Source organism: Oncorhynchus gorbuscha, unplaced genomic scaffold (genome assembly GCF_021184085.1).
Source record: "Oncorhynchus gorbuscha isolate QuinsamMale2020 ecotype Even-year unplaced genomic scaffold, OgorEven_v1.0 Un_scaffold_2714, whole genome shotgun sequence".
Taxonomy (NCBI): Eukaryota; Metazoa; Chordata; class Actinopteri; order Salmoniformes; family Salmonidae; genus Oncorhynchus; species Oncorhynchus gorbuscha.
Genome location: NW_025747149.1, coordinates 30,902 through 52,894, shown reverse-complemented (window position 1 = coordinate 52,894; position 21,993 = coordinate 30,902). Strand labels below are relative to the sequence as shown.

Sequence of the window (21,993 nt, the reverse complement as noted above, 5' to 3'; positions counted from 1 at the left end):
TATAGACTATATCACAGGCTCAGAAGGTAGACTACACACAGTACAGACTATAGACTATATCACAGACTCAGAAGGTAGACTACACACAGTACAGACTATAGACTATATCACAGACTCAGAAGGTAGACTACACACAGTACAGACTATAGACTATATCACAGGCTCAGAAGGTAGACTACACACAGTACAGACTATAGACTATAACAGGCTCAGAAGGTAGACTACACACAGTACAGACTATAGACTATATCACAGGCTATAACAGAAGGTAGACTACACACAGTACAGACTATAGACTATAACAGACTCAGAAGGTAGACTACACACAGTACAGACTATAGACTATATCACAGGCTCAGAAGGTAGACTACACACACAGACTATAGACTATATCATAGACTCAGAAGGTAGACTACACACAGTACAGACTATAGACTATATCACAGACTCAGAAGGTAGACTACACACAGTACAGACTATAGACTATATCACAGGCTCAGAAGGTAGACTACACACAGTACAGACTATATCACAGGCTCAGAAGGTAGACTACACACAGTACAGACTATAGACTATATCACAGGCTCAGAAGGTAGACTACACACAGTACAGACTAGACTATCTATATCACAGGCTCAGAAGGTAGACTACACACAGACTATAGACTATATCATAGGCTCAGAAGGTAGACTACACACAGTACAGACTATAGACTATATCACAGACTCAGAAGGTAGACTACACACAGTACAGACTATATCACAGACTCAGAAGGTAGACTACACACAGTACAGACTATAGACTATATCACAGGCTCAGAAGGTAGACTACACACAGTACAGACTATAGACTATAACAGGCTCAGAAGGTAGACTACACACAGTACAGACTATAGACTATATCACAGGCTCAGAAGGTAGACTACACACAGTACAGACTATAGACTATATCACAGGCTCAGAAGGTAGACTACACACAGTACAGACTATATCACAGGCTCAGAAGGTAGACTACACACAGTACAGACTATATCAGAGACTCAGAAGGTAGACTCACACAGTACAGACTATAGACTATATCACAGACTCAGAAGGTAGACTACACACAGTACAGACTATAGACTATATCACAGGCTCAGAAGGTAGACTACACACAGTACAGACTATATCACACAAGGTAGACTACACACAGTACTATATATCATAGACTCAGAAGGTAGACTACACACAGTACAGACTATAGACTATATCACAGGCTCAGAAGGTAGACTACACACAGTACAGACTATAGACTATATCACAGGCTCAGAAGGTAGACTACACACAGTACAGACTATAGACTATATCACAGGCTCAGAAGGTAGACTACACACAGTACAGACTATAGACTATATCACAGGCTCAGAAGGTAGACTACACACAGTACAGACTATATCATAGACTCAGAAGGTAGACTACACACAGTACAGACTATAGACTATATAACAGACTCAGAAGGTAGACTACACACAGTATAGACTATAGACTATATCACAGGCTCAGAAGGTAGACTACACACAGTACAGACTATAGACTATAACAGACTCAGAAGGTAGACTACACACAGTACAGACTATATCATAGACTCAGAAGGTAGACAGACTATATCATAGACACACAGTACAGACTATATCATAGACTCAGAAGGTAGACTACACACAGTACAGACTATATCATAGACTCAGAAGGTAGACTACACACAGTACAGACTATAGACTATATAACAGACTCAGAAGGTAGACTACACACAGTATAGACTATAGACTATATCACAGGCTCAGAAGGTAGACTACACACAGTACAGACTATAGACTATAACAGACTCAGAAGGTAGACTACACACAGTATAGACTATAGACTATATCACAGACTCAGAAGGTAGACTACACACAGTATAGACTATAGACTATATCATAGACTCAGAAGGTAGACTACACACAGTACAGACTATAGACTATATCACAGGCTCAGAAGGTAGACTACACACAGTACAGACTATAGACTATATCACAGGCTCAGAAGGTAGACTACACACAGTACAGACTATAGACTATATCACAGGCTCAGAAGGTAGACTACACACAGTACAGACTATAGACTATATCATAGGCTCAGAAGGTAGACTACACACAGTACAGACTATAGACTATATCACAGGCTCAGAAGGTAGACTACACACAGTACAGACTATAGACTATATCACAGACTCAGAAGGTAGACTACACACAGTACAGACTATATCACAGGCTCAGAAGGTAGACTACACACAGTACAGACTATAGACTATATCACAGGCTCAGAAGGTAGACTACACACAGTACAGACTATAGACTATAGCACAGGCTCAGAAGGTAGACTACACACAGTACAGACTACAGACTACATCACAGACTCAGAAGGTAGACTACACACAGTACAGACTATAGACTATATCACAGGCTCAGAAGGTAGACTACACACAGTACAGACTATAGACTATATCACAGGCTCAGAAGGTAGACTACACACAGTACAGACTATAGACTATATCACAGGCTCAGAAGGTAGACTACACACAGTACAGACTATAGACTATATCACAGGCTCAGAAGGTAGACTACACACAGTACAGACTATAGACTATATCACAGGCTCAGAAGGTAGACTACACACAGTACGTTGACATGAGGACCTGTTAGATGGGTCAGGGTTATAACCACTGTGTGTCTGTTCTCCAGGTTATAGCAGTAGTAATGGATCAGTTTAGTAATGTTGACATTAGGACCTGTTAGATGGGTCAGGGTTATAACTACTGTGTGTCTGTTCACCCAGGTTATAGCAGTAGTAATGTTGACATAAGGACCTGTTAGATGGGTCAGGGTTATAACCACTGTGTGTCTGTTCTCCAGGTTATAGCAGTAGTAATGGATCAGTTTAGTAATGTTGACATTAGGACCTGTTAGATGGGTCAGGGTTATAACCACTGTGTGTCTGTTCTCCAGGTTATAGCAGTAGTAATGTTGACATTAGGACCTGTTAGATGGGTCAGGGTTATAACCACTGTGTGTCTGTTCTCCAGGTTATAGCAGTAGTAATGGACAGTTTAGGACCTGTTAGACATTAGGACCTGTTAGATGGGTCAGGGTTATAACTACTGTGTGTCTGTTCTCCAGGTTATAGCAGTAGTAATGGATCAGTTTAGTGATGTTGACATTAGGACCTGTTAGATGGGTCAGGGTTATAACCACTGTGTGTCTGTTCTCCAGGTTATAGCAGTAGTAATGGATCAGTTTAGTAATGTTGACATCTATAAGGACCTGTTAGATGGGTCAGGGTTATAACCACTGTGTGTCTGTTCTCCCAGGTTATAGCAGTAGTAATGTTGACATTAGGACCTGTTAGATGGGTCAGGGTTATAACCACTGTGTGTCTGTTCTCCCAGGTTATAGCAGTAGTAATGGATCAGTTTAGTAATGTTGACATTAGGACCTGTTAGATGGGTCAGGGTTATAACCACTGTGTGTCTGTTCTCCCAGGTTATAGCAGTAGTAATGTTGACATTAGGACCTGTTAGATGGGTCAGGGTTATAACCACTGTGTGTCTGTTCTCCCAGGTTATAGCAGTAGTAATGGATCAGTTTAGTAATGTTGACATTAGGACCTGTTAGATGGGTCAGGGTTATAACCACTGTGTGTCTGTTCTCCCAGGTTATAGCAGTAGTAATGTTGACATTAGGACCTGTTAGATGGGTCAGGGTTATAACCACTGTGTGTCTGTTCTCCAGGTTATAGCAGTAGTAATGGATCAGTTTAGTAATGTTGACATTAGGACCTGTTAGATGGGTCAGGGTTATAACTACTGTGTGTCTGTTCTCCAGGTTATAGCAGTAGTAATGGATCAGTTTAGTGACGTTGACATCTATAAGGACCTGTTAGATGCGGCCTATAAGAGAAGAGTTCCTGTCTACATCGTCATCGACACATCTGCTGTGTCCTGCTTCCTGGACATGTGTTGTAGAGCCAACATGCACCAGGGACACCTCAAGGTAACACACACACACACACACACACACACACACACACACACACACACACACACACACACACACACACACACACACACACACACACACACACACACACACACACACACACACACACACACACACACACGGTTTCAGATACTTGTAAAATAATTTAAATACTTTATCTGTATGTGTTTGAGCTTGCCTGGCTTAAAGGTAGACTTTGTGAAATGATGTTGAGCAGCACCGGAGATATTAAGATGAGCGAGATGCAACACTGCGCTCTCACACGGTCACACACATTATTTGCTTCTCTCTCCCCTGTTCTCTTACTGTCTTCTCTGTTTCTCTCTCCCTCCCTCCTTCTCTCTCTCCACTGTTCTCTGTTTCTCTCTCTCCTCCCTCTCTCTCTCTGCTGTTCTCTTCTCTCTTCCTCCCCCTTCTCTCTCTCTGCTGTTCTCTTCTCTCTCCCTCCCCCTTCTCTCTCTCCACTGTTCTCTTCTCTCTTCCTCCCCCTTCTCTCTCCCTCCCCCCCTTCTCTCTCTCCCCTGTTCTCTTCTCTGTCCCCCTTCTCTCTCTCTGTTCTCCTCCCTCCCCTTCTTCTCTCTCTCTGCTGTTCTCTTCTCTCTTCCTCCCCCTTCTCTCTCTCTCCACTGTTCTCTCCCTCCCCCTCTCTCTCCACCCTTCTCTCTCTCTTCCTCCCCCTTCTCTCTCTCCCTCCCCTCTTCTCTCTTCCTCCCCCTTCTCTCTACCTCCCCTTCTCTCTCTCTGCTGTTCTCTTCTCCCCCTCCCCATTTTCTCCCACCCCCACGCCTTCCCCTCCATCTCTAGTTTTACTGCACTGGGGACATTTTCCTTTGGTACAGAAATATTACCCACAATGCCACACCCAATGCCACACCCCTTATAAAGAGACTAACTCCACACACACACACACACACACACACACACACACACACACACACACACACACACACACACACACACACACACACACACACACACACACACACACACACACGGTTTCAGATACTTGTAAAATAATTTAAATACTTTATCTGTACGTGTTTGAGCTTGCCTGGCTTAAAGGTAGACTTTGTGAAATGATGTTGAGCAGCACCGGAGATATTAAGATGAGCGAGATGTAACACTGCGCTCTCACACGGTCACACACAGTACTTAATCACGTCCACGGTTTCTCTTCCGCTGTTCTCAGTGTGGTGGTCAGGGCAAGAAAAGAGCCTAGAGAGTTGAGCCTCTACTTCAACATTCTCTGGTTGTAGTCCTGACAAACTGTCTTGTCTCTGTCTGTCTGTCTGGTTGTAGTCCTGACAAACTGTCTTGTCTCTGTCTGTCTGTCTGGTTGTAGTCCTGACAAACTGTCTTGTCTCTGTCTGTCTCTCTCTCTGCTGTTCTCTGTCTGTCTCCCCCATTTCTCCCACCCCCCCGTCTGTCTCTAGTCCTGACAGACTGTCTGTCTTGTCTCTGTCTGTCTGTCTGGTTGTAGTCCTGACAGACTGTCATGTATCTGTCTGTCTGTCTGTCTGGTTGTAGTCCTGACAGACTGTCTTGTCTCTGTCTGTCTGTCTGGTTGTAGTCCTGACCGACTGTCTTGTCTCTGTCTGTCTGTCTGTCTGGTTTCAGTCCTGACAGACTGTCTTTATCTGTCTGTCTGTCTGTCTGTCTGGTTGTAGTCCTGACAGACTTCTTGAAATCTGTCTGTCTGTCTGTATTAAGATGACAGACTGTCTTGTCTGTCTGTCTCTGTCTGGGTCCTGACAGACTGTCTTGTCTCTGTCTGTCTGTCTGGTTTCGTCTGTGTTCTCTGTCTGGTGGTCAGGGCAGTCCTGACAGACTGTCTTGTCTCTGTCTGTCTGTCTGTTGTAGTCCTGACTACTGTCTTGTCTCTGTCTGTCTGTCTGTCTGTCCTGACTGACAGACTGTCTTGTCTCTGTCTGTCTGTCTGGTTGTAGTCCTGACAAACTGTCTTGTCTCTGTCTGTCTGTCTGGTTGTAGTCCTGACAAACTGTCTTGTCTCTGTCTGTCTGTCTGTCTGTTGTAGTCCTGACCGACTGTCTTGTCTCTGTCTGTCTGTCTGGTTGTAGTCCTGACCGACTGTCTTGTCTCTGTCTGTCTGGTTGTAGTCCTGACCGACTGTCTTGTCTCTGTCTGTCTGGTTGTAGTCCTGACCAACTGTCTTGTCTCTGTCTGTCTGTCTGTTGTAGTCCCGACTGACCTTCTGTCTGTCTGGTTGTCTCTGTCTGTCTGTCTGTCTGTTGTAGTCCTGACAGACTGTCTTGTCTCTGTCTGTCTGTCTGGTTGTAGTCCTGACCGACTGTCTTGTCTCTGTCTGTCTGTCTGTCTGGTTGTAGTCCTGACCGACTGTCATGTCTCTGTCTGTCTGTCTGGTTGTAGTCCTGACCGACTGTCTTGTCTCTGTCTGTCTGGTTGTAGTCCTGACAAACTGTCTTGTCTCTGTCTGTCTGTCTGTCTGGTTGTAGTCCTGACAGACTGTCTTGTCTCTGTCTGTCTGTCTGTCTGTTGTAGTCCTGACCGACTGTCTTGTCTTCTGTCTGTCTGGTTGTAGTCCTGACCGACTGTCTTGTCTCTGTCTGTCTGTCTGGTTGTAGTCCTGACCGACTGTCTTGTCTCTGTCTGTCTGTCTGGTTGTAGTCCTGACCGACTGTCTTGTCTCTGTCTGTCTGTCTGTCTGGTTGTAGTCCTGACAGACTGTCTTGTCTCTGTCTGTCTGTCTGTCTGGTTGTAGTCCTGACAGACTGTCTTGTCTCTGTCTGTCTGTCTGGTTGTAGTCCTGACAGACTGTCTTGTCTCTGTCTGTCTGTCTGTCTGGTTGTAGTCCTGACCGACTGTCTTGTCTCTGTCTGTCTGTCTGTCTGGTTGTAGTCCTGACCGACTGTCTTGTCTCTGTCTGTCTGTCTGGTTGTAGTCCTGACAAGTCTTGTCTCTACTGTCTGTCTGGTTGTAGTCCTGACCAACTGTCTTGCTCTGTCTGTCTGTCTGGTTGTAGTCCTGACAGGACTGTCTTGTCCTGTCTGTCTGTCTGGTTGTAGTCCTGACCGACTGTCTTGTTACCTTCTGTCTGTCTGGTTGTAGTCCTGACCGACTGTCTTGTCTCTGTCTGTCTGGTTGTAGTCCTGACCGACTGTCTTTGTCTGTCTGTCTGTCTGGTTGTAGTCCTGACCAACTGTCTTGTCTCTGTCTGTCTGTCTGGTTGTAGTCCTGACCGACTGTCTTGTCTCTGTCTGTCTGTCTGTCTGGTTGTAGTCCTGACCGACTGTCTTGTCTCTGTCTGTCTGTCTGGTTGTAGTCCTGACCGACTGTCTTGTCTCTGTCTGTCTGTCTGGTTGTAGTCCTGACAGACTGTCTTGTCTCTGTCTGTCTGTCTGGTTGTAGTCCTGACCGACTGTCTTGTCTCTGTCTGTCTGTCTGGTTGTAGTCCTGACAGACTGTCTTGTCTCTGTCTGTCTGTCTGGTTGTAGTCCTGACAGACTGTCTTGTCTCTGTCTGTCTGTCTGGTTGTAGTCCTGACCGACTGTCTTGTTTCCTTTCCCTTTTCTCTGTTCCTTTGAGCTGTTTGTTTGGTCCGTCTGGTCTGTCTGTCTGTATTCTCTCTGTCTGTCTGTTATCTCTCTGTATGTATGTATGTTATCTCTCTGTTTGTCTGTCTGTTATCTCTCTGTCTGTCTGTATTCTGTGGAGAATAGAGGAACTAGTTCTGCAGTTTGTCTGTCTGATATCTGTCTGTCTGCTATCTCTCTGTCTGTATGTTATCTCTCTGTCTGTCTGTATTCTGTGGAGAATAGAGGAACTAGTTCTGCAGTTTGTCTGTCTGTTATCTCTCTGTTTGTCTGTCTGTTATCTCTCTGTCTGTCTGTTATCTCTCTGTCTGTCTGTATTCTGTGGAGAATAGAGGAACTAGTTCTGCAGTTTGTCTGTCTGTTATCTCTCTGTCTGTCTGCTATCTCTCTGTCTGTATGTTATCTCTCTGTCTGTCTGTCTGTATTCTGTGGAGAATAGAGGAACTAGTTCTGCAGTTTGTCTGTCTGTTATCTCTCTGTCTGTCTGTATTCTGTGGAGAATAGAGGAACTAGTTCTGCAGTTTGTCTGTCTGTTATCTCTCTCTGTCTGTCTGTTATCTCTCTGTCTGTCTGTTATCTCTCTGTCTGTCTGTATTCTGTGGAGAATAGAGGAACTAGTTCTGCAGTTTGTCTGTCATCTCTCTCTCTGTCTGTCTGTTATCTCTCTGTCTGTCTCTCTGTCTGTCTGTTATCTCTCTGTATGTCTGTTATCTCTCTGTCTGTCTGTCTGTTATCTCTCTGTCTGTATGTATTCTGTGGAGAACAGAGGAACTCGTTCTGCAGCTTAACTCTTGGAGTAGTTAGTGTTTTAGTTTCAGAAGCTTCCAGAAGAACATTCAACACATTCCATACTGCTGCTGCAGTCAATTAGACACACGCACGTGAAAATACACACACGCACACACACACAAACACACACACGCACGCACACACAAACACAATTAAATCAACCACATAGACAACACTCTAAAGACAGTACATTGGGAAGGTATTCAGACCCCTTGACTTTTAACACATTTTGTTTTACGTTACAGCCTTTTTCTACACACAATACCCCATAATGACATCACAATACCCCATAATGACATCACAATACCCCATAATGACATCACAATACCCCATGATGACATCACAATACCCCATAATGACATCACAATACCCAATAATTAGATTGATGAGGAAACATATTTGTTTAATCCATGTTAGAAAGGCTGTAATGTAACAGAATGTGGAAACATGGAAGGAGTCTGAATACTTAACGAATATACTGACAACCTCCCACCTCCTAAATGATCAGAGCTTCTCTCTCTCCGCTGTCCTCTTCTCTCTCTCCCTCCCCCTTCTCTCTCTCCGCTGTCCTCTTCTCTCTCTCCCTCCCCCTTCTCTCTCCGCTGTCTCTCTTCTCTCTCTCCCCCCCTTCTCTCTCTCCGCTGTTCTCTGTCTCTCTCTCCTCCCCTGTTATCTCTCTGTATGTTGTATTCTGTTCTCTCTCCCTCCCCCTTCTCTCTCTCCGCTGTCTCTCTGTTATCTCTCTGTCTCTCTCCGCTGTTCTCTTCTCTATCCTATGTATCCCTCTCTGTCTGTCTGTTATCTCTCTGTCTGTCTGTTATCTCTCTGTCTGTCTGTATTCTGTGGAGAATAGAGGAACTAGTTCTGCAGTTTGTCTGTCTCTCTCTCCTCCGCTGTCTCTCTGTTCTCTCTCTGTCCCCTTCTCTCTCTCTGTCTCTTCTCTCTCTGTCTGTCTGTTCCTCCCCTTCTCTCTCTCCGCTGTTATCTCTCTCTCTCCCCTCTCTCTCTCCCTCCCCTTCTCTCTCTCCGCTGTTCTCTGTTCTCTCTCCCCTTCTCTCTCCGCTGTTCTCTTCTCTCTCCCTCCCCTTCTCTCTCTCCGCTGTTCTCTGTTCTCTCTCCTCCCCTTCTCTCTCTCCCCCTTCTCTCTGCTCTTCTCTCTTCTCCCACTTCTCTCTCCCTCCCCTTCTCTCTCTCCGCTGTTCTCTGTTCTCTCTCAAACCCACTCTCTCTCTCTGTCAATTAAATCTCCCTCCCCTTCTCTCTCTCTCCCCCTTCTCTCTCCCTCTCTCCTGTTTCTCTCTTGACTCTCTCTTCTCTGTCCCTCCCCTTATTCTCTCCCTCCCCCCCATTCTCTCATCCAATTCTCTTCTCTGACTCCCTCCCCCTTCTCTCTCTCCCTCCCCTTCTGATCCATCACAATCTCCCTCCCCCCTCATCTCTCCCTCCCCTTCTCTCCCCTCCCCCTTCTCTCTCCGCTGTTCTCTGTTCTCTCCCTCCCCCTTCTCTCTCTCCCTCCCCTTCTCTCTCTCTCCTCCCCTTCTCTCTCCCTCCCCTTCTCTCTCTCCTCTGTTCTCTCTCTCTCCCTCCCCTTCTCTCTCTCCCTCCCCTTCTCTCTCTCCCTCCCCCTCTCTCTCCCTCCCCACTTCTCTCCTCCCCTTCTCTCTCTCCCTCCCCCTTCTCTCTCTCCGCTGTTCTCTCTCTCTCCCTCCCCCTTCTCTCTCTCCCCTTCTCTCTCCCTCCCCTTCTCTCTCCCTCCCCTTCTCTCTCTTCTCTTCTCTCTCCGCTGCTCTCTCTTCTCTCTCCCTCCCCCTTCTCTCTCTCCTCTCCGCTTTCTCTCTCTCCCCCCCCCTTCTCTCTCCCTCCCCCTCTCTCTCCCTCCCCTTCTCTCTCCCCCCCTTCTCTCTCTCTCCCCCTTCTCTCTCTCTGCTGTTCTCTTCTCTCTCCCTCCCCTTCTCTCCCCCTCCCCCTTCTCTCTCCCTCCCCTTCTCTCTCCCTCCCCCTCTCTCTCTCCCCCTCTCTCTCTCTCTGTTCTCTTCTCTCTCCCTCCCCCTTCTCTCTCCCTCCCCCTTCTCTCTCTCCCTCCCCTTCTCTCTCTCCCTCCCCTTCTCTCTCCCTCCCCTTCTCTCTCCCTCCCTCTTCTCTCTCCCCCCCTCTCTCTCTCTCCCCCTTCTCTCTCTCTCTGTTCTCTCTCCCCTCCCCCTTCTCTCTCCCTCCCCTTCTGTCTCTCCCTCTCTCTCTCCCTCCCCCTTCTCTCTCTCCTCCCCCTTCTCTCTCTCCCCCCCTTCTCTCTCTCTGCTGTTCTCTTCTCTCTCCCTCCCCTTCTCTCTCCCTCCTCCCTTCTCTCTCCCTCCCCCTTCTCTCTCCCTCCCCCTTCTCTCTCCCTCTCTCCCCTCTCTCTCCCTCCCCCTTCTCTCTCTCCCTCCCCTTCTCTCTCTCCCCCACTTCTCTCCCTCCCCCTCTCTCTCTCCCTCCCCCTTCTCTCTCTCCTCCCCCTTCTCTCTCTCCGCTGTTCTCTGTCTCTCTCCCTCCCCCTTCTCTCTCTCCCCCCTTCTCTCTCTCCCCTCTCTCTCTCTCTCTCCCTCCTTCTCTCTCCCTCCCCTTCTCTCTCCCTCCCCTCTCTCCCTCCCCCTTCTCTCTCCCCCTTCTCTCTCCCTCCCCACTTCTCTCCCTCCCCTTCTCTCTCTCCGCTGTTCTCTCTTCTCTCTCCCTCCCCCTTCTCTCTCTCCCCCTTCTCTCTCTCCCTCCCCCTTCTCTCTCTCCCGCTGTTCTCTGTCTCTCTCCCTCCCCTTCTCTCTCCCTCCCCTCCCCCTTCTCTCTCTCCTCCCCTTCTCTCTCCCTCCCCTCTCTCTCTCTCTGCTGTTCTCTTCTCTCTCCCTCCCCCTTCTCTCCCCTCCCCCTTCTCTCTCTCCTCCCCCTTCTCTCTCCCCTCCCCTTCTCTCTCCCTCCCCACTTCTCTCTCTCCCTGTTCTCTGTTCTCTCTCCCTCCCCCTTCTCTCTCTCCCCCCCCTTCTCTCTCTCTCCCCCCTTCTCTCTCTCTGCTGTTCTCTTCTCTCTCCCTCCCCTTCTCTCTCCCTCCCCTTCTCTCTCTCTCCCCCTTCTCTCTCCCTCCCCTTCTCTCTCCCTCCCCTTCTCTCTCCCTCCCCCTCTCTCTCTCTGCTGTTCTCTTCTCTCTCCCTCCCCCTTCTCTCTCCCTCCCCTTCTCTCTCCCTCCCCCTTCTCTCTCTCTCCCCCTTCTCTCTCCCTCCTTCTCTCTCCCTCCCCCTTCTCTCTCCCTCCCCTTCTCTCTCTCTGTTCCCTTCTCTCTCTCCCCCCCTTCTCTCTCCCTCCCCCTTCTCTCTCCCTCCCCCTTCTCTCTCCTCCCCTTCTCTCTCTCTCTCCCCCTTCTCTCTCCTGCTGTTCTCTTCTCTCTCTCCTCCCCCTTCTCTCTCTCCCTCCCCTTCTCTCTCCCTCCCCTTCTCTCCTCTCCCCCTTCTCTCTCTCTGCTGTTCTCTTCTCTCTCCCTCCCCTTCTCTCTCCCTCCCCCTTCTCTCTCTCCCTCCCCTGTTCTCTCCCCCTTCTCTCTCTCTCCTGTTCTCTTCTCTCTCCCCCCCCTTCTCTCTCCCTCCCCTTCTCTCTCTCCCTCCCCTTCTCTCTCCCTCCCCCCTTCTCTCTCTCTCTCTCTTCTCTCTCCCCCCCCTCTCTCTCCCTCCCCCTTCTCTCTCTCTCTTCTCTCTCCCTCCCCCTTCTCTCTCTCTGCTGTTCTCTTCTCTCTCCCTCCCCTTCTCTCTCCCTCCCCCTTCTCTCTCCCTCCCCTTCTCTCTCTCTCTGCTGTTCTCTTCTCTCTCTCCCCCCCTTCTCTCTCCCTCCCCCTTCTCTCTCTCCCTCCCCCTTCTCTCTCTCCCTCCCCCTTCTCTCTCTCTGCTGTTCTCTTCTCTCTCCCCCTTCTCTCTCTCCCTCCCCTTCTCTCTCCCTCCCCCTCTCTCTCTCTGCTGTTCTCTTCTCTCTCCCTCCCTTCTCTCTCTCCCCCTTCTCTCTCTCTCTCCCTCTTCTCTCTCCCTCCCCTTCTCTCTCTCTCCCCTTCTCTCCTCCCTCCCCTTCTCTCCCCTCCCCTTCTCTCTCTCCCCCTTCTTCTCTCCCTCCCCTTCTCTCTCTCCCTCCCCTTCTCTCTCTCCCTCCCCCTTCTGTCTCCCTCCCCCTTCTCTCTCTCCCCTTCTCTCTCTCTCCCCCTTCTCTCTCTCTCTCCCCCCCTTCTCTCTCTCCCCCTCCCCCTCCCCTTCTCTCTCTCCCCCCTTCTCTCTCTCTCTCTTCTCTCTCTCCCCTCCCCTTCTCTCTCTCTCTCCGCTGTCTCTTCTCTCTCTCTCTCCCCTTCTCTCTCTCCCCCTTCTCTCTCTCCCTCCCCCTTCTCTCTCTCCCTCCCCTTCTGTCTCCCTCCCTCTTCTCTCTCTCCCTCCCCCTTCTCTCTCTCCCTCCCCCTCTCTCTCTCCCTCCCCTTCTCTCTCTCCGCTGTTCTCTTCTCTCTCCCTCCCCCTTCTCTCTCTCCCTCCCCCCTTCTCTCTCTCCCTCCCCTTCTCTCTCCCTCCCCACTTCTCTCCCTCCCCCTTCTCTCTCTCCCTCCCCTTCTCTCTCTCTGCTGTTCTCTTCTCCCCCTCCCCATTTTCTCCCACCCCCACACCTATCCCTCCATCTCTAGTTTTACTGCACTGGGGACATTTTCCTTCGGTAAAGCAATATTACCCAAGAGGCATTGCTCCTCCTAACGCCACACCCTTATTAGAGAGACTAACACCACACACACACACACACACCAGACTTAAGTTTCAGAATACTGCAGGTTTATTTTTTAAAGATCTTGTGTTGTGGTATTAAATCATGTTTTATATATATATAATGTTTTTATAAAGTAATTATTTTAGTTACTTTGACCCCGTTTTCTCCCCAGTGTCATGTAGGGTTAGTATGTAATACTTTGTAATTATCTGGTTTTCAGTGGAACTGCAGGCTGTTAACTGCAACAGGTTATAATAACATGGGTGTGTGTGTGTGTGTGTATATTAATGTGTGTGTATATATTCGTGTGTGTGTGTGTGTGTGTGTGTGTGTGTGTGTGTGTGTGTGTGTGTGTGTGTGTGTGTGTGTGTGTGTGTGTGTGTGTGTGTGTGTGTGTGTGTGTGTGTGTGTGTGTGTGTGTGTGTGTGTGTGTGTGTGTGTGTGTGTGTGTGTGTGTGTATATTAATATGTGTATATATTCATGTGTGTGTGTTCTCTGTCCTCTAGAACCTGCGTGTGCGATGTAGTGAAGGAGTAGAGTTCTACACTCGCTCGGCTCAGAAGGTCCGAGGTTCTCTCAGTCAGAGATACATGCTGGTAGACGGAGACAGAGCTGTGACTGGATCATACAGGTACCCTGACCTCTGACCCTCTCAGTCAGAGATACATGCTGATAGACGGAGAGAGAGCTGTGACTGGATCATACAGGTACCCTGACCTCTGACCCTCTCAGTCAGAGATACATGCTGGTAGACGGAGACAGAGCTGTGACTGGATCATACAGGTACCCTGACCTCTGACCCTCTCAGTCAGAGATACATGCTGATAGACGGAGAGAGAGCTGTGACTGGATCATACAGGTACCCTGACCCCTGACCCTCTCAGTCAGAGATACATGCTGGTAGACAGAGACAGAGCTGTGACTGGATCATACAGGTACCCTGACCTCTGACCCTCTCAGTCAGAGATACATGCTGGTAGACAGAGCTGTGACTGGATCATACCCTGACCTCTAACCCTCTCAGTCAGAGATACATGCTGATAGACAGAGCTGTGACTGGATCATACAGGTACCCTGACCTCTGACCCTCTCAGTCAGAGATACATGCTGGTAGACAGAGCTGTGACTGGATCATACCCTGACCCCTGACCCTCTCAGTCAGAGATACATGCTGGTAGACAGAGCTGTGACTGGATCATACCCTGACCTCTGACCCTCTCAGTCAGAGATACATGCTGATAGACAGAGCTGTGACTGGATCATACAGGTACCCTGACCTCTGACCCTCTCAGTCAGAGATACATGCTGATAGACAGAGCTGTGACTGGATCATACAGGTACCCTGACCTCTGACCCTCTCAGTCAGAGATACATGCTGATAGACAGAGCTGTGACTGGATCATACCCTGACCCCTGACCCTCTCAGTCAGAGATACATGCTGGTAGACAGAGCTGTGACTGGATCATACCCTGACCTCTGACCCTCTCAGTCAGAGATACATGCTGATAGACAGAGACAGAGCTGTGACTGGATCATACAGGTACCCTGACCCCTGACCCTCTCAGTCAGAGATACATGCTGGTAGACAGAGACAGAGCTGTGACTGGATCATACAGGTACCCTGACCCCTGACCCTCTCAGTCAGAGATACATGCTGGTAGACAGAGCTGCGACTGGATCATACCCTGACCTCTGACCCTCTCAGTCAGAGATACATGCTGATAGACAGAGCTGTGACTGGATCATACAGGTACCCTGACCTCTGACCCTCTCAGTCAGAGATACATGCTGATAGACAGAGCTGTGACTGGATCATACAGGTACCCTGACCTCTGACCCTCTCAGTCAGAGATACATGCTGATAGACAGAGCTGTGACTGGATCATACAGGTACCCTGACCTTTGACCCTCTCAGTCAGAGATACATGCTGGTAGACAGAGACAGAGCTGTGACTGGATCATACCCTGACCTCTGACCCTCTCAGTCAGAGATACATGCTGGTAGACAGAGCTGTGACTGGATCATACAGGTACCCTGACCTCTGACCTTCTCAGTCAGAGATACATGCTGGTAGACAGAGCTGTGACTGGATCATACAGGTACCCTGACCCCTGACCCTCTCAGTCAGAGATACATGCTGGTAGACAGAGCTGTGACTGGATCATACAGGTACCCTGACCTCTGACCCTCTCAGTCAGAGATACATGCTGATAGACAGAGCTGTGACTGGATCATACCCTGACCCCTGACCCTCTCAGTCAGAGATACATGCTGGTAGACAGAGACAGAGCTGTGACTGGATCATACAGGTACCCTGACCCCTGACCCTCTCAGTCAGAGATACATGCTGGTAGACAGAGCTGTGACTGGATCATACAGGTACCCTGACCTCTGACCCTCTCAGTCAGAGATACATGCTGATAGACAGAGCTGTGACTGGATCATACAGGTACCCTGACCTCTGACCCTCTCAGTCAGAGATACATGCTGATAGACAGAGCTGTGACTGGATCATACAGGTACCCTGACCTCTGACCCTCTCAGTCAGAGATACATGCTGATAGACAGAGCTGTGACTGGATCATACAGGTACCCTGACCTCTGACCCTCTCAGTCAGAGATACATGCTGGTAGACAGAGACAGAGCTGTGACTGGATCATACAGGTACCCTGACCCCTGACCCTCTCAGTCAGAGATACATGCTGGTAGACAGAGACAGAGCTGTGACTGGATCATACAGGTACCCTGACCTCTGACCCTCTCAGTCAGAGATACATGCTGGTAGACAGAGCTGTGACTGGATCATACAGGTACCCTGACCTCTGACCCTCTCAGTCAGAGATACATGCTGGTAGACAGAGCTGTGACTGGATCATACAGGTACCCTGACCCCTGACCCTCTCAGTCAGAGATACATGCTGGTAGACAGAGCTGTGACTGGATCATACCCTGACCCCTGACCCTCTCAGTCAGAGATACATGCTGGTAGACAGAGCTGTGACTGGATCATACCCTGACCTCTGACCCTCTCAGTCAGAGATACATGCTGGTAGACAGAGCTGTGACTGGATCATACCCTGACCTCTGACCCTCTCAGTCAGAGATACATGCTGGTAGACAGAGCTGTGACTGGATCATACAGGTACCCTGACCTCTGACCCTCTCAGTCAGAGATACATGCTGATAGACAGAGCTGTGACTGGATCATACAGGTACCCTGACCTCTGACCCTCTCAGTCAGAGATACATGCTGGTAGACAGAGACAGAGCTGTGACTGGATCATACAGGTACCCTGACCCCTGACCCTCTCAGTCAGAGATACATGCTGGTAGACAGAGCTGTGACTGGATCATACCCTGACCTCTGACCCTCTCAGTCAGAGATACATGCTGATAGACAGAGCTGTGACTGGATCATACAGGTACCCTGACCTCTGACCCTCTCAGTCAGAGATACATGCTGGTAGACAGAGACAGAGCTGTGACTGGATCATACAGGTACCCTGACCCCTGACCCTCTCAGTCAGAGATACATGCTGGTAGACAGAGCTGACTGGATCATACAGGTACCCTGACCCTCTCAGTCAGAGATACATGCTGATAGACAGAGCTGTGACTGGATCATACCCTGACCCCTGACCCTCTCAGTCAGAGATACATGCTGGTAGACAGAGCTGTGACTGGATCATACAGGTACCCTGACCCCTGACCCTCTCAGTCAGAGATACATGCTGGTAGACAGAGCTGTGACTGGATCATACAGGTACCCTGACCTCTGACCCTCTCAGTCAGAGATACATGCTGGTAGACAGAGCTGTGACTGGATCATACAGGTACCCTGACCTCTGACCCTCTCAGTCAGAGATACATGCTGGTAGACAGAGACAGAGCTGTGACTGGATCATACAGGTACCCTGACCCCTGACCCTCTCAGTCAGAGATACATGCTGGTAGACAGAGCTGTGACTGGATCATACCCTGACCCCTGACCCTCTCAGTCAGAGATACATGCTGGTAGACAGAGCTGTGACTGGATCATACCCTGACCTCTGACCCTCTCAGTCAGAGATACATGCTGGTAGACAGAGCTGTGACTGGATCATACCCTGACCTCTGACCCTCTCAGTCAGAGATACATGCTGGTAGACAGAGCTGTGACTGGATCATACAGGTACCCTGACCTCTGACCCTCTCAGTCAGAGATACATGCTGATAGACAGAGCTGTGACTGGATCATACAGGTACCCTGACCTCTGACCCTCTCAGTCAGAGATACATGCTGGTAGACAGAGACAGAGCTGTGACTGGATCATACAGGTACCCTGACCCCTGACCCTCTCAGTCAGAGATACATGCTGATAGACAGAGCTGTGACTGGATCATACAGGTACCCTGACCCCTGACCCTCTCAGTCAGAGATACATGCTGATAGACAGAGCTGTGACTGGATCATACAGGTACCCTGACCCCTGACCCTCTCAGTCAGAGATACATGCTGATAGACAGAGCTGTGACTGGATCATACAGGTACCCTGACCTCTGACCCTCTCAGTCAGAGATACATGCTGGTAGACAGAGCTGTGACTGGATCATACAGGTACCCTGACCTCTGACCCTCTCAGTCAGAGATACATGCTGGTAGACAGAGCTGTGACTGGATCATACAGGTACCCTGACCTCTGACCCTCTCAGTCAGAGATACATGCTGGTAGACAGAGCTGTGACTGGATGATACAGGTACCCTGACCCCTGACCCTGTATGTTCTCTCTCCTCAGCTTCACGTGGTCGGCGTCTCGTCTGGACCGGAACCTGATCACGGTTCTGAGCGGTCAGGCAGTTGAGACGTTCGACAAACAGTTCCGTGACCTCTACATGACCTCTAGGGGTGTGTCCCTCGCCAAGGTTCCGCTGGAGGAGGAGCCTATCCCTGACCTCACCCCCATCACCACCCCCGCCCCGGTCTCCGCAGCCGTTGCTAGGAAACTAATCAACCCTAAATACGCCCTAGTTACGTCACAGGCTAAAGCTAACAATGCTAGCCCAGCTAGCTCTGCTAACAACTCTAGCAACAAGAACTCCACTACCCAAAATCCACTGGGACGGGTTCTAAAGCCTGCCAGAGAGCCAGTGGAGGCCCCGCCCCTCCACCCAGGACTAGCCAATCTGGAGAAGGTGTACCTGATCCCATACCTGCCCACCTGGCCGGAGCCAGACCCCCCCCGCGACGTGATTGGCTTCATCAACGTGAGAGACGCGTCCCGCCCCCAACAGGTTTGTTACTCTCTACTGTTCCCCTTTCCCCTCTCCTAACCCTCTCTCCTCACCCTCTCTCCTCTCCTCACCCTCTCTCCTCACCCTAACCCTCTCTCCTCACCCTTTCCCCTCTCCTAACCCTCTCTCCTCACCCTAACCCTCTCTCCTCACCCTCACCCTCTCTCCTCACCCTCACCCTCTCTCCTCACCCTCTCTCCTCACCCTCTCTCCTCACCCTAACCCTCTCTCCTCACCCTTTCCCCTCTCCTAACCCTCTCTCCTCACCCTCACCCTCTCTCCTCACCCTCTCTCCTCACCCTAACCCTCTCTCCTCACCCTTTCCCCTCTCCTAACCCTCTCTCCTCACCCTCTCTCCTCACCCTAACCCTCTCTCCTCACCCTTTCTCCTCTCCTAACCCTCTCTCCTCACCCTCTCTCCTCACCCTCTCTCCTCACCCTCTCTCCTCTCCTAACCCTCTCTCCTAACCCTCTCTCCTCACCCTCTCTCCTCACCCTAACCTTCTCTCCTCACCCTCTCTCCTCACCCTAACCCTCTCTCCTCACCCTCTCTCCTCACCCTAACCCTAACCCTCTCTCCTCACCCTCTCTCCTCACCCTAACCCTCACCCTCTCTCCTCACCCTCTCTCCTCACCCTAACCCTCTCTCCTCACCCTCTCTCCTCCTAACCCTCTCTCCTCACCCTAACCCTCTCTCCTCACCCTTTCTCCTCTCCTAACCCTCTCTCCTCACCCTCTCTCCTCACCCTCTCTCCTCACCCTAACCCTCTCTCCTCACCCTCTCTCCTCACCCTCTCTCCTCTCCTAACCCTCTCTCTCCTCACCCTCACCCTCTCTCCTCACCCTCTCTCCTCTACCCTAACCCTCTCTCCTCACCCTCTCTCCTCACCCTCTCCCTCACCCTAACCCTCTCTCCCTCCCTCTCTCTCCTCTCTCTAACCCTCTCTCCTCACCCTCCCTCTCTCACCCTCTCTCCCTCTCCTAACCCTCTCTCCTCAACCCTCTCCCCCTCTCACCCCCTCTCCCCTCACCCTCCCTAACCCTCTCTCCTCACCCTCTCTCCTCACCCTAACTCTCTCCCCTCACCCTAACCCTTTCTCCTCACCCTAACCCTCTCTCCTCAACCTAACCCTCTCTCCTCACCCTAACCCTCTCTCCTCACCCTCACCCTTTCTCCTCACCCTAACCCTCTCTCCTCACCCTCACCCTCTCTCCTCACCCTAACCCTTTCTCCTAACCCTTTCTCCTCACCCTAACCCTCTCTCCACACCCTAACCCTCTCTCCTCACCCTAACCCTCTCTCCTCACCCTAACCCTCTCTCCTCACCCTAACCCTTTCTCCTCACCCTCTCTCCTCACCCTCACCCTCTCTCCTCACCCTAACCCTCTCTCCTCACCCTCTCTCCTCACCCTCTCTCCTCACCCTCTCTCCTCACCCTCTCTCCTCACCCTCACCCTCTCTCCTCACCCTCTCTCCTCACCCTCTCTCCTCACCCTAACCCTCTCTCCTCACCCTCTCTCCTCACCCTAACCCTCTCTCCTCACCCTCTCTCCTCACCCTAACCCTCTCTCCTCACCCTCTCTCCTCACCCTAACCCTCTCTCCTCACCCTCTCTCCTCACCCTAACCCTCTCTCCTCACCCTCTCTCCTCACCCTAACCCTCTCTCCTCACCCTCTCTCCTCACCCTAACCCTCTCTCCTCACCCTAACCCTCTCTCCTCACCCTAACCCTCTCTCCTCACCCTAACCCTCTCTCCTCACCCTCTCTCCTCACCCTCACCCTCTCCCTCACGCTCACCCTCTCTCCGCACCCTCACCCTCTCTCCTCACCCTCTCTCCTCACCCTAAACCTCTCTCCTCACCCTCTCTCCTCACCCTAACCCTCTCTCCTCACCCTCACCCTCTCTCCTCACCCTAACCCTCTCTCCTCACCCTTTCTCTAACACATGTAACATGTGTAGGACCTGACTGATAATGTTTCTGACTGTTAACAGGTCCACCTCCAGAGAAGTCAACAGTTTGAGACCAGCCAGGCCATCAGGTTCAGCTCTCCCTTCAGCCTGCCTGAGAAACCCCTACCTGAGACTGCTACTCTACGGAATACACAGCACGACAAACACACGCCTGATACACAGAACCCTGATACACAGAACCCTGATATGCCTGATACACAGAACCCTGATACACAGAACCCTGATATGCCTGATACACAGAACCCTGATATGCCTGATACACAGAACCCTGATACACAGAACCCTGATACACAGAACCCTGATATGCCTGATACACAGAACCCTGATACACAGAACCCTGATATGCCTGATACACAGAACCCTGATATGCCTGATACACAGAACCCTGATACACAGAACCCTGATACGCCTGATACACAGAACCCTGATACACAGAACCCTGATACACAGAACCCTGATACACAGAACCCTGATACGCCTGACATAAACCCCTCCGTCCCTCCAGTCCCTAAACCTCGCACCCTGCAGCTCCTCATTAGCCCTGCCCATTCTCACCAGTCTGGCCAACCACAGGTCAGCCTGGTCCCCAGGACTGAAAGCCAATCAGGGACACCGCCTGCCTCCATCAGCCAATCAGGGACACCGCCTGCCTCCATCAGCCAATCAGAAACACTGATGGATACCAAGTCCCGCCATGGGCAGAGAGACGAGGAGGAGGAGGAGTGGCTAGAGGAGGAGGAGTGGCTGGAGGAGGGGCTAGAGGGGAGGCGGGGCAGCAGTAGTCATGACGATAATGGCAGCACCACGGCGCTATGTGACCAGACAGCCAATAACACGTCGTCTGACGACTTATACTACGAGTGCAACGAATCAGACCCCACAGAATCCTCCCCGGTGGCCAATGGGTTAACAGCAGAGTTGGGCCGGGTTGGCAAGGGTCATCGTCATGGAAATGGAGTCAATGTGATGGCGAGGTTCTCCCAGAGCATGCTGGACCTTCGGCCTCACAGGCAATCAGACGACAGGGGAGTTCTAATGAGCCAATCACAGGACCGAAGGGGCCAACAGACACGCCCTCAGCCACACAGACACATCGGACAGGTGAGACACCCACACCGTGGGTTAATAACCCTCACTAGGAGAGGACCAGATTAGACCTAGGGGTCAACAGACACATCAGACAGGTGGAGACACCGTGGGTTAATAACCCTCACTAGGAGAGGACCAGATTAGACCTTTTGTTACCTGGGTACAGGGGGCTGGGTGTTACCTGGGTACAGGGGGCTGGGTGTTACCTGGTTACAGGGGGCTGGGTGTTACCTGGGTACAGAGGGCTGGGTGTTACCTGGGTACAGAGGGCTGGGTGTTACCTGGGTACAGGGGGCTGGGTGTTACCTGGGTACAGGGGGCTGGGTGTTACCTGGGTACAGGGGGCTGGGTGTTACCTGGGTACAGTGGGCTGGGTGTTACCTGGGTACAGGGGCTGGGTGTTACCTGGGTACAGAGGGCTGGGTGTTACCTGGGTACAGAGGGCTGGGTGTTACCTGGGTACAGAGGGCTGGGTGTT

The 21,993-nt window shown here is 50.7% G+C and overlaps 1 protein-coding gene across 1 annotated transcript in view; it reads left to right on the top strand.

The window, feature by feature from the left end:
• The window catches only part of LOC124026385 (protein FAM83G), a 28,066-nt gene that overhangs the window by 2,248 nt on the left and 3,825 nt on the right, over window positions 1–21,993 (top strand). Inside the window, exons 2-5 of the mRNA XM_046339407.1 lie at window positions 3,896–4,063; window positions 13,684–13,808; window positions 17,957–18,452; window positions 20,448–21,527. Of these exons, the coding sequence (XP_046195363.1) occupies window positions 3,896–4,063; window positions 13,684–13,808; window positions 17,957–18,452; window positions 20,448–21,527 (1,869 nt within the window). The remainder of the gene's footprint in view (window positions 1–3,895; window positions 4,064–13,683; window positions 13,809–17,956; window positions 18,453–20,447; window positions 21,528–21,993) is intronic.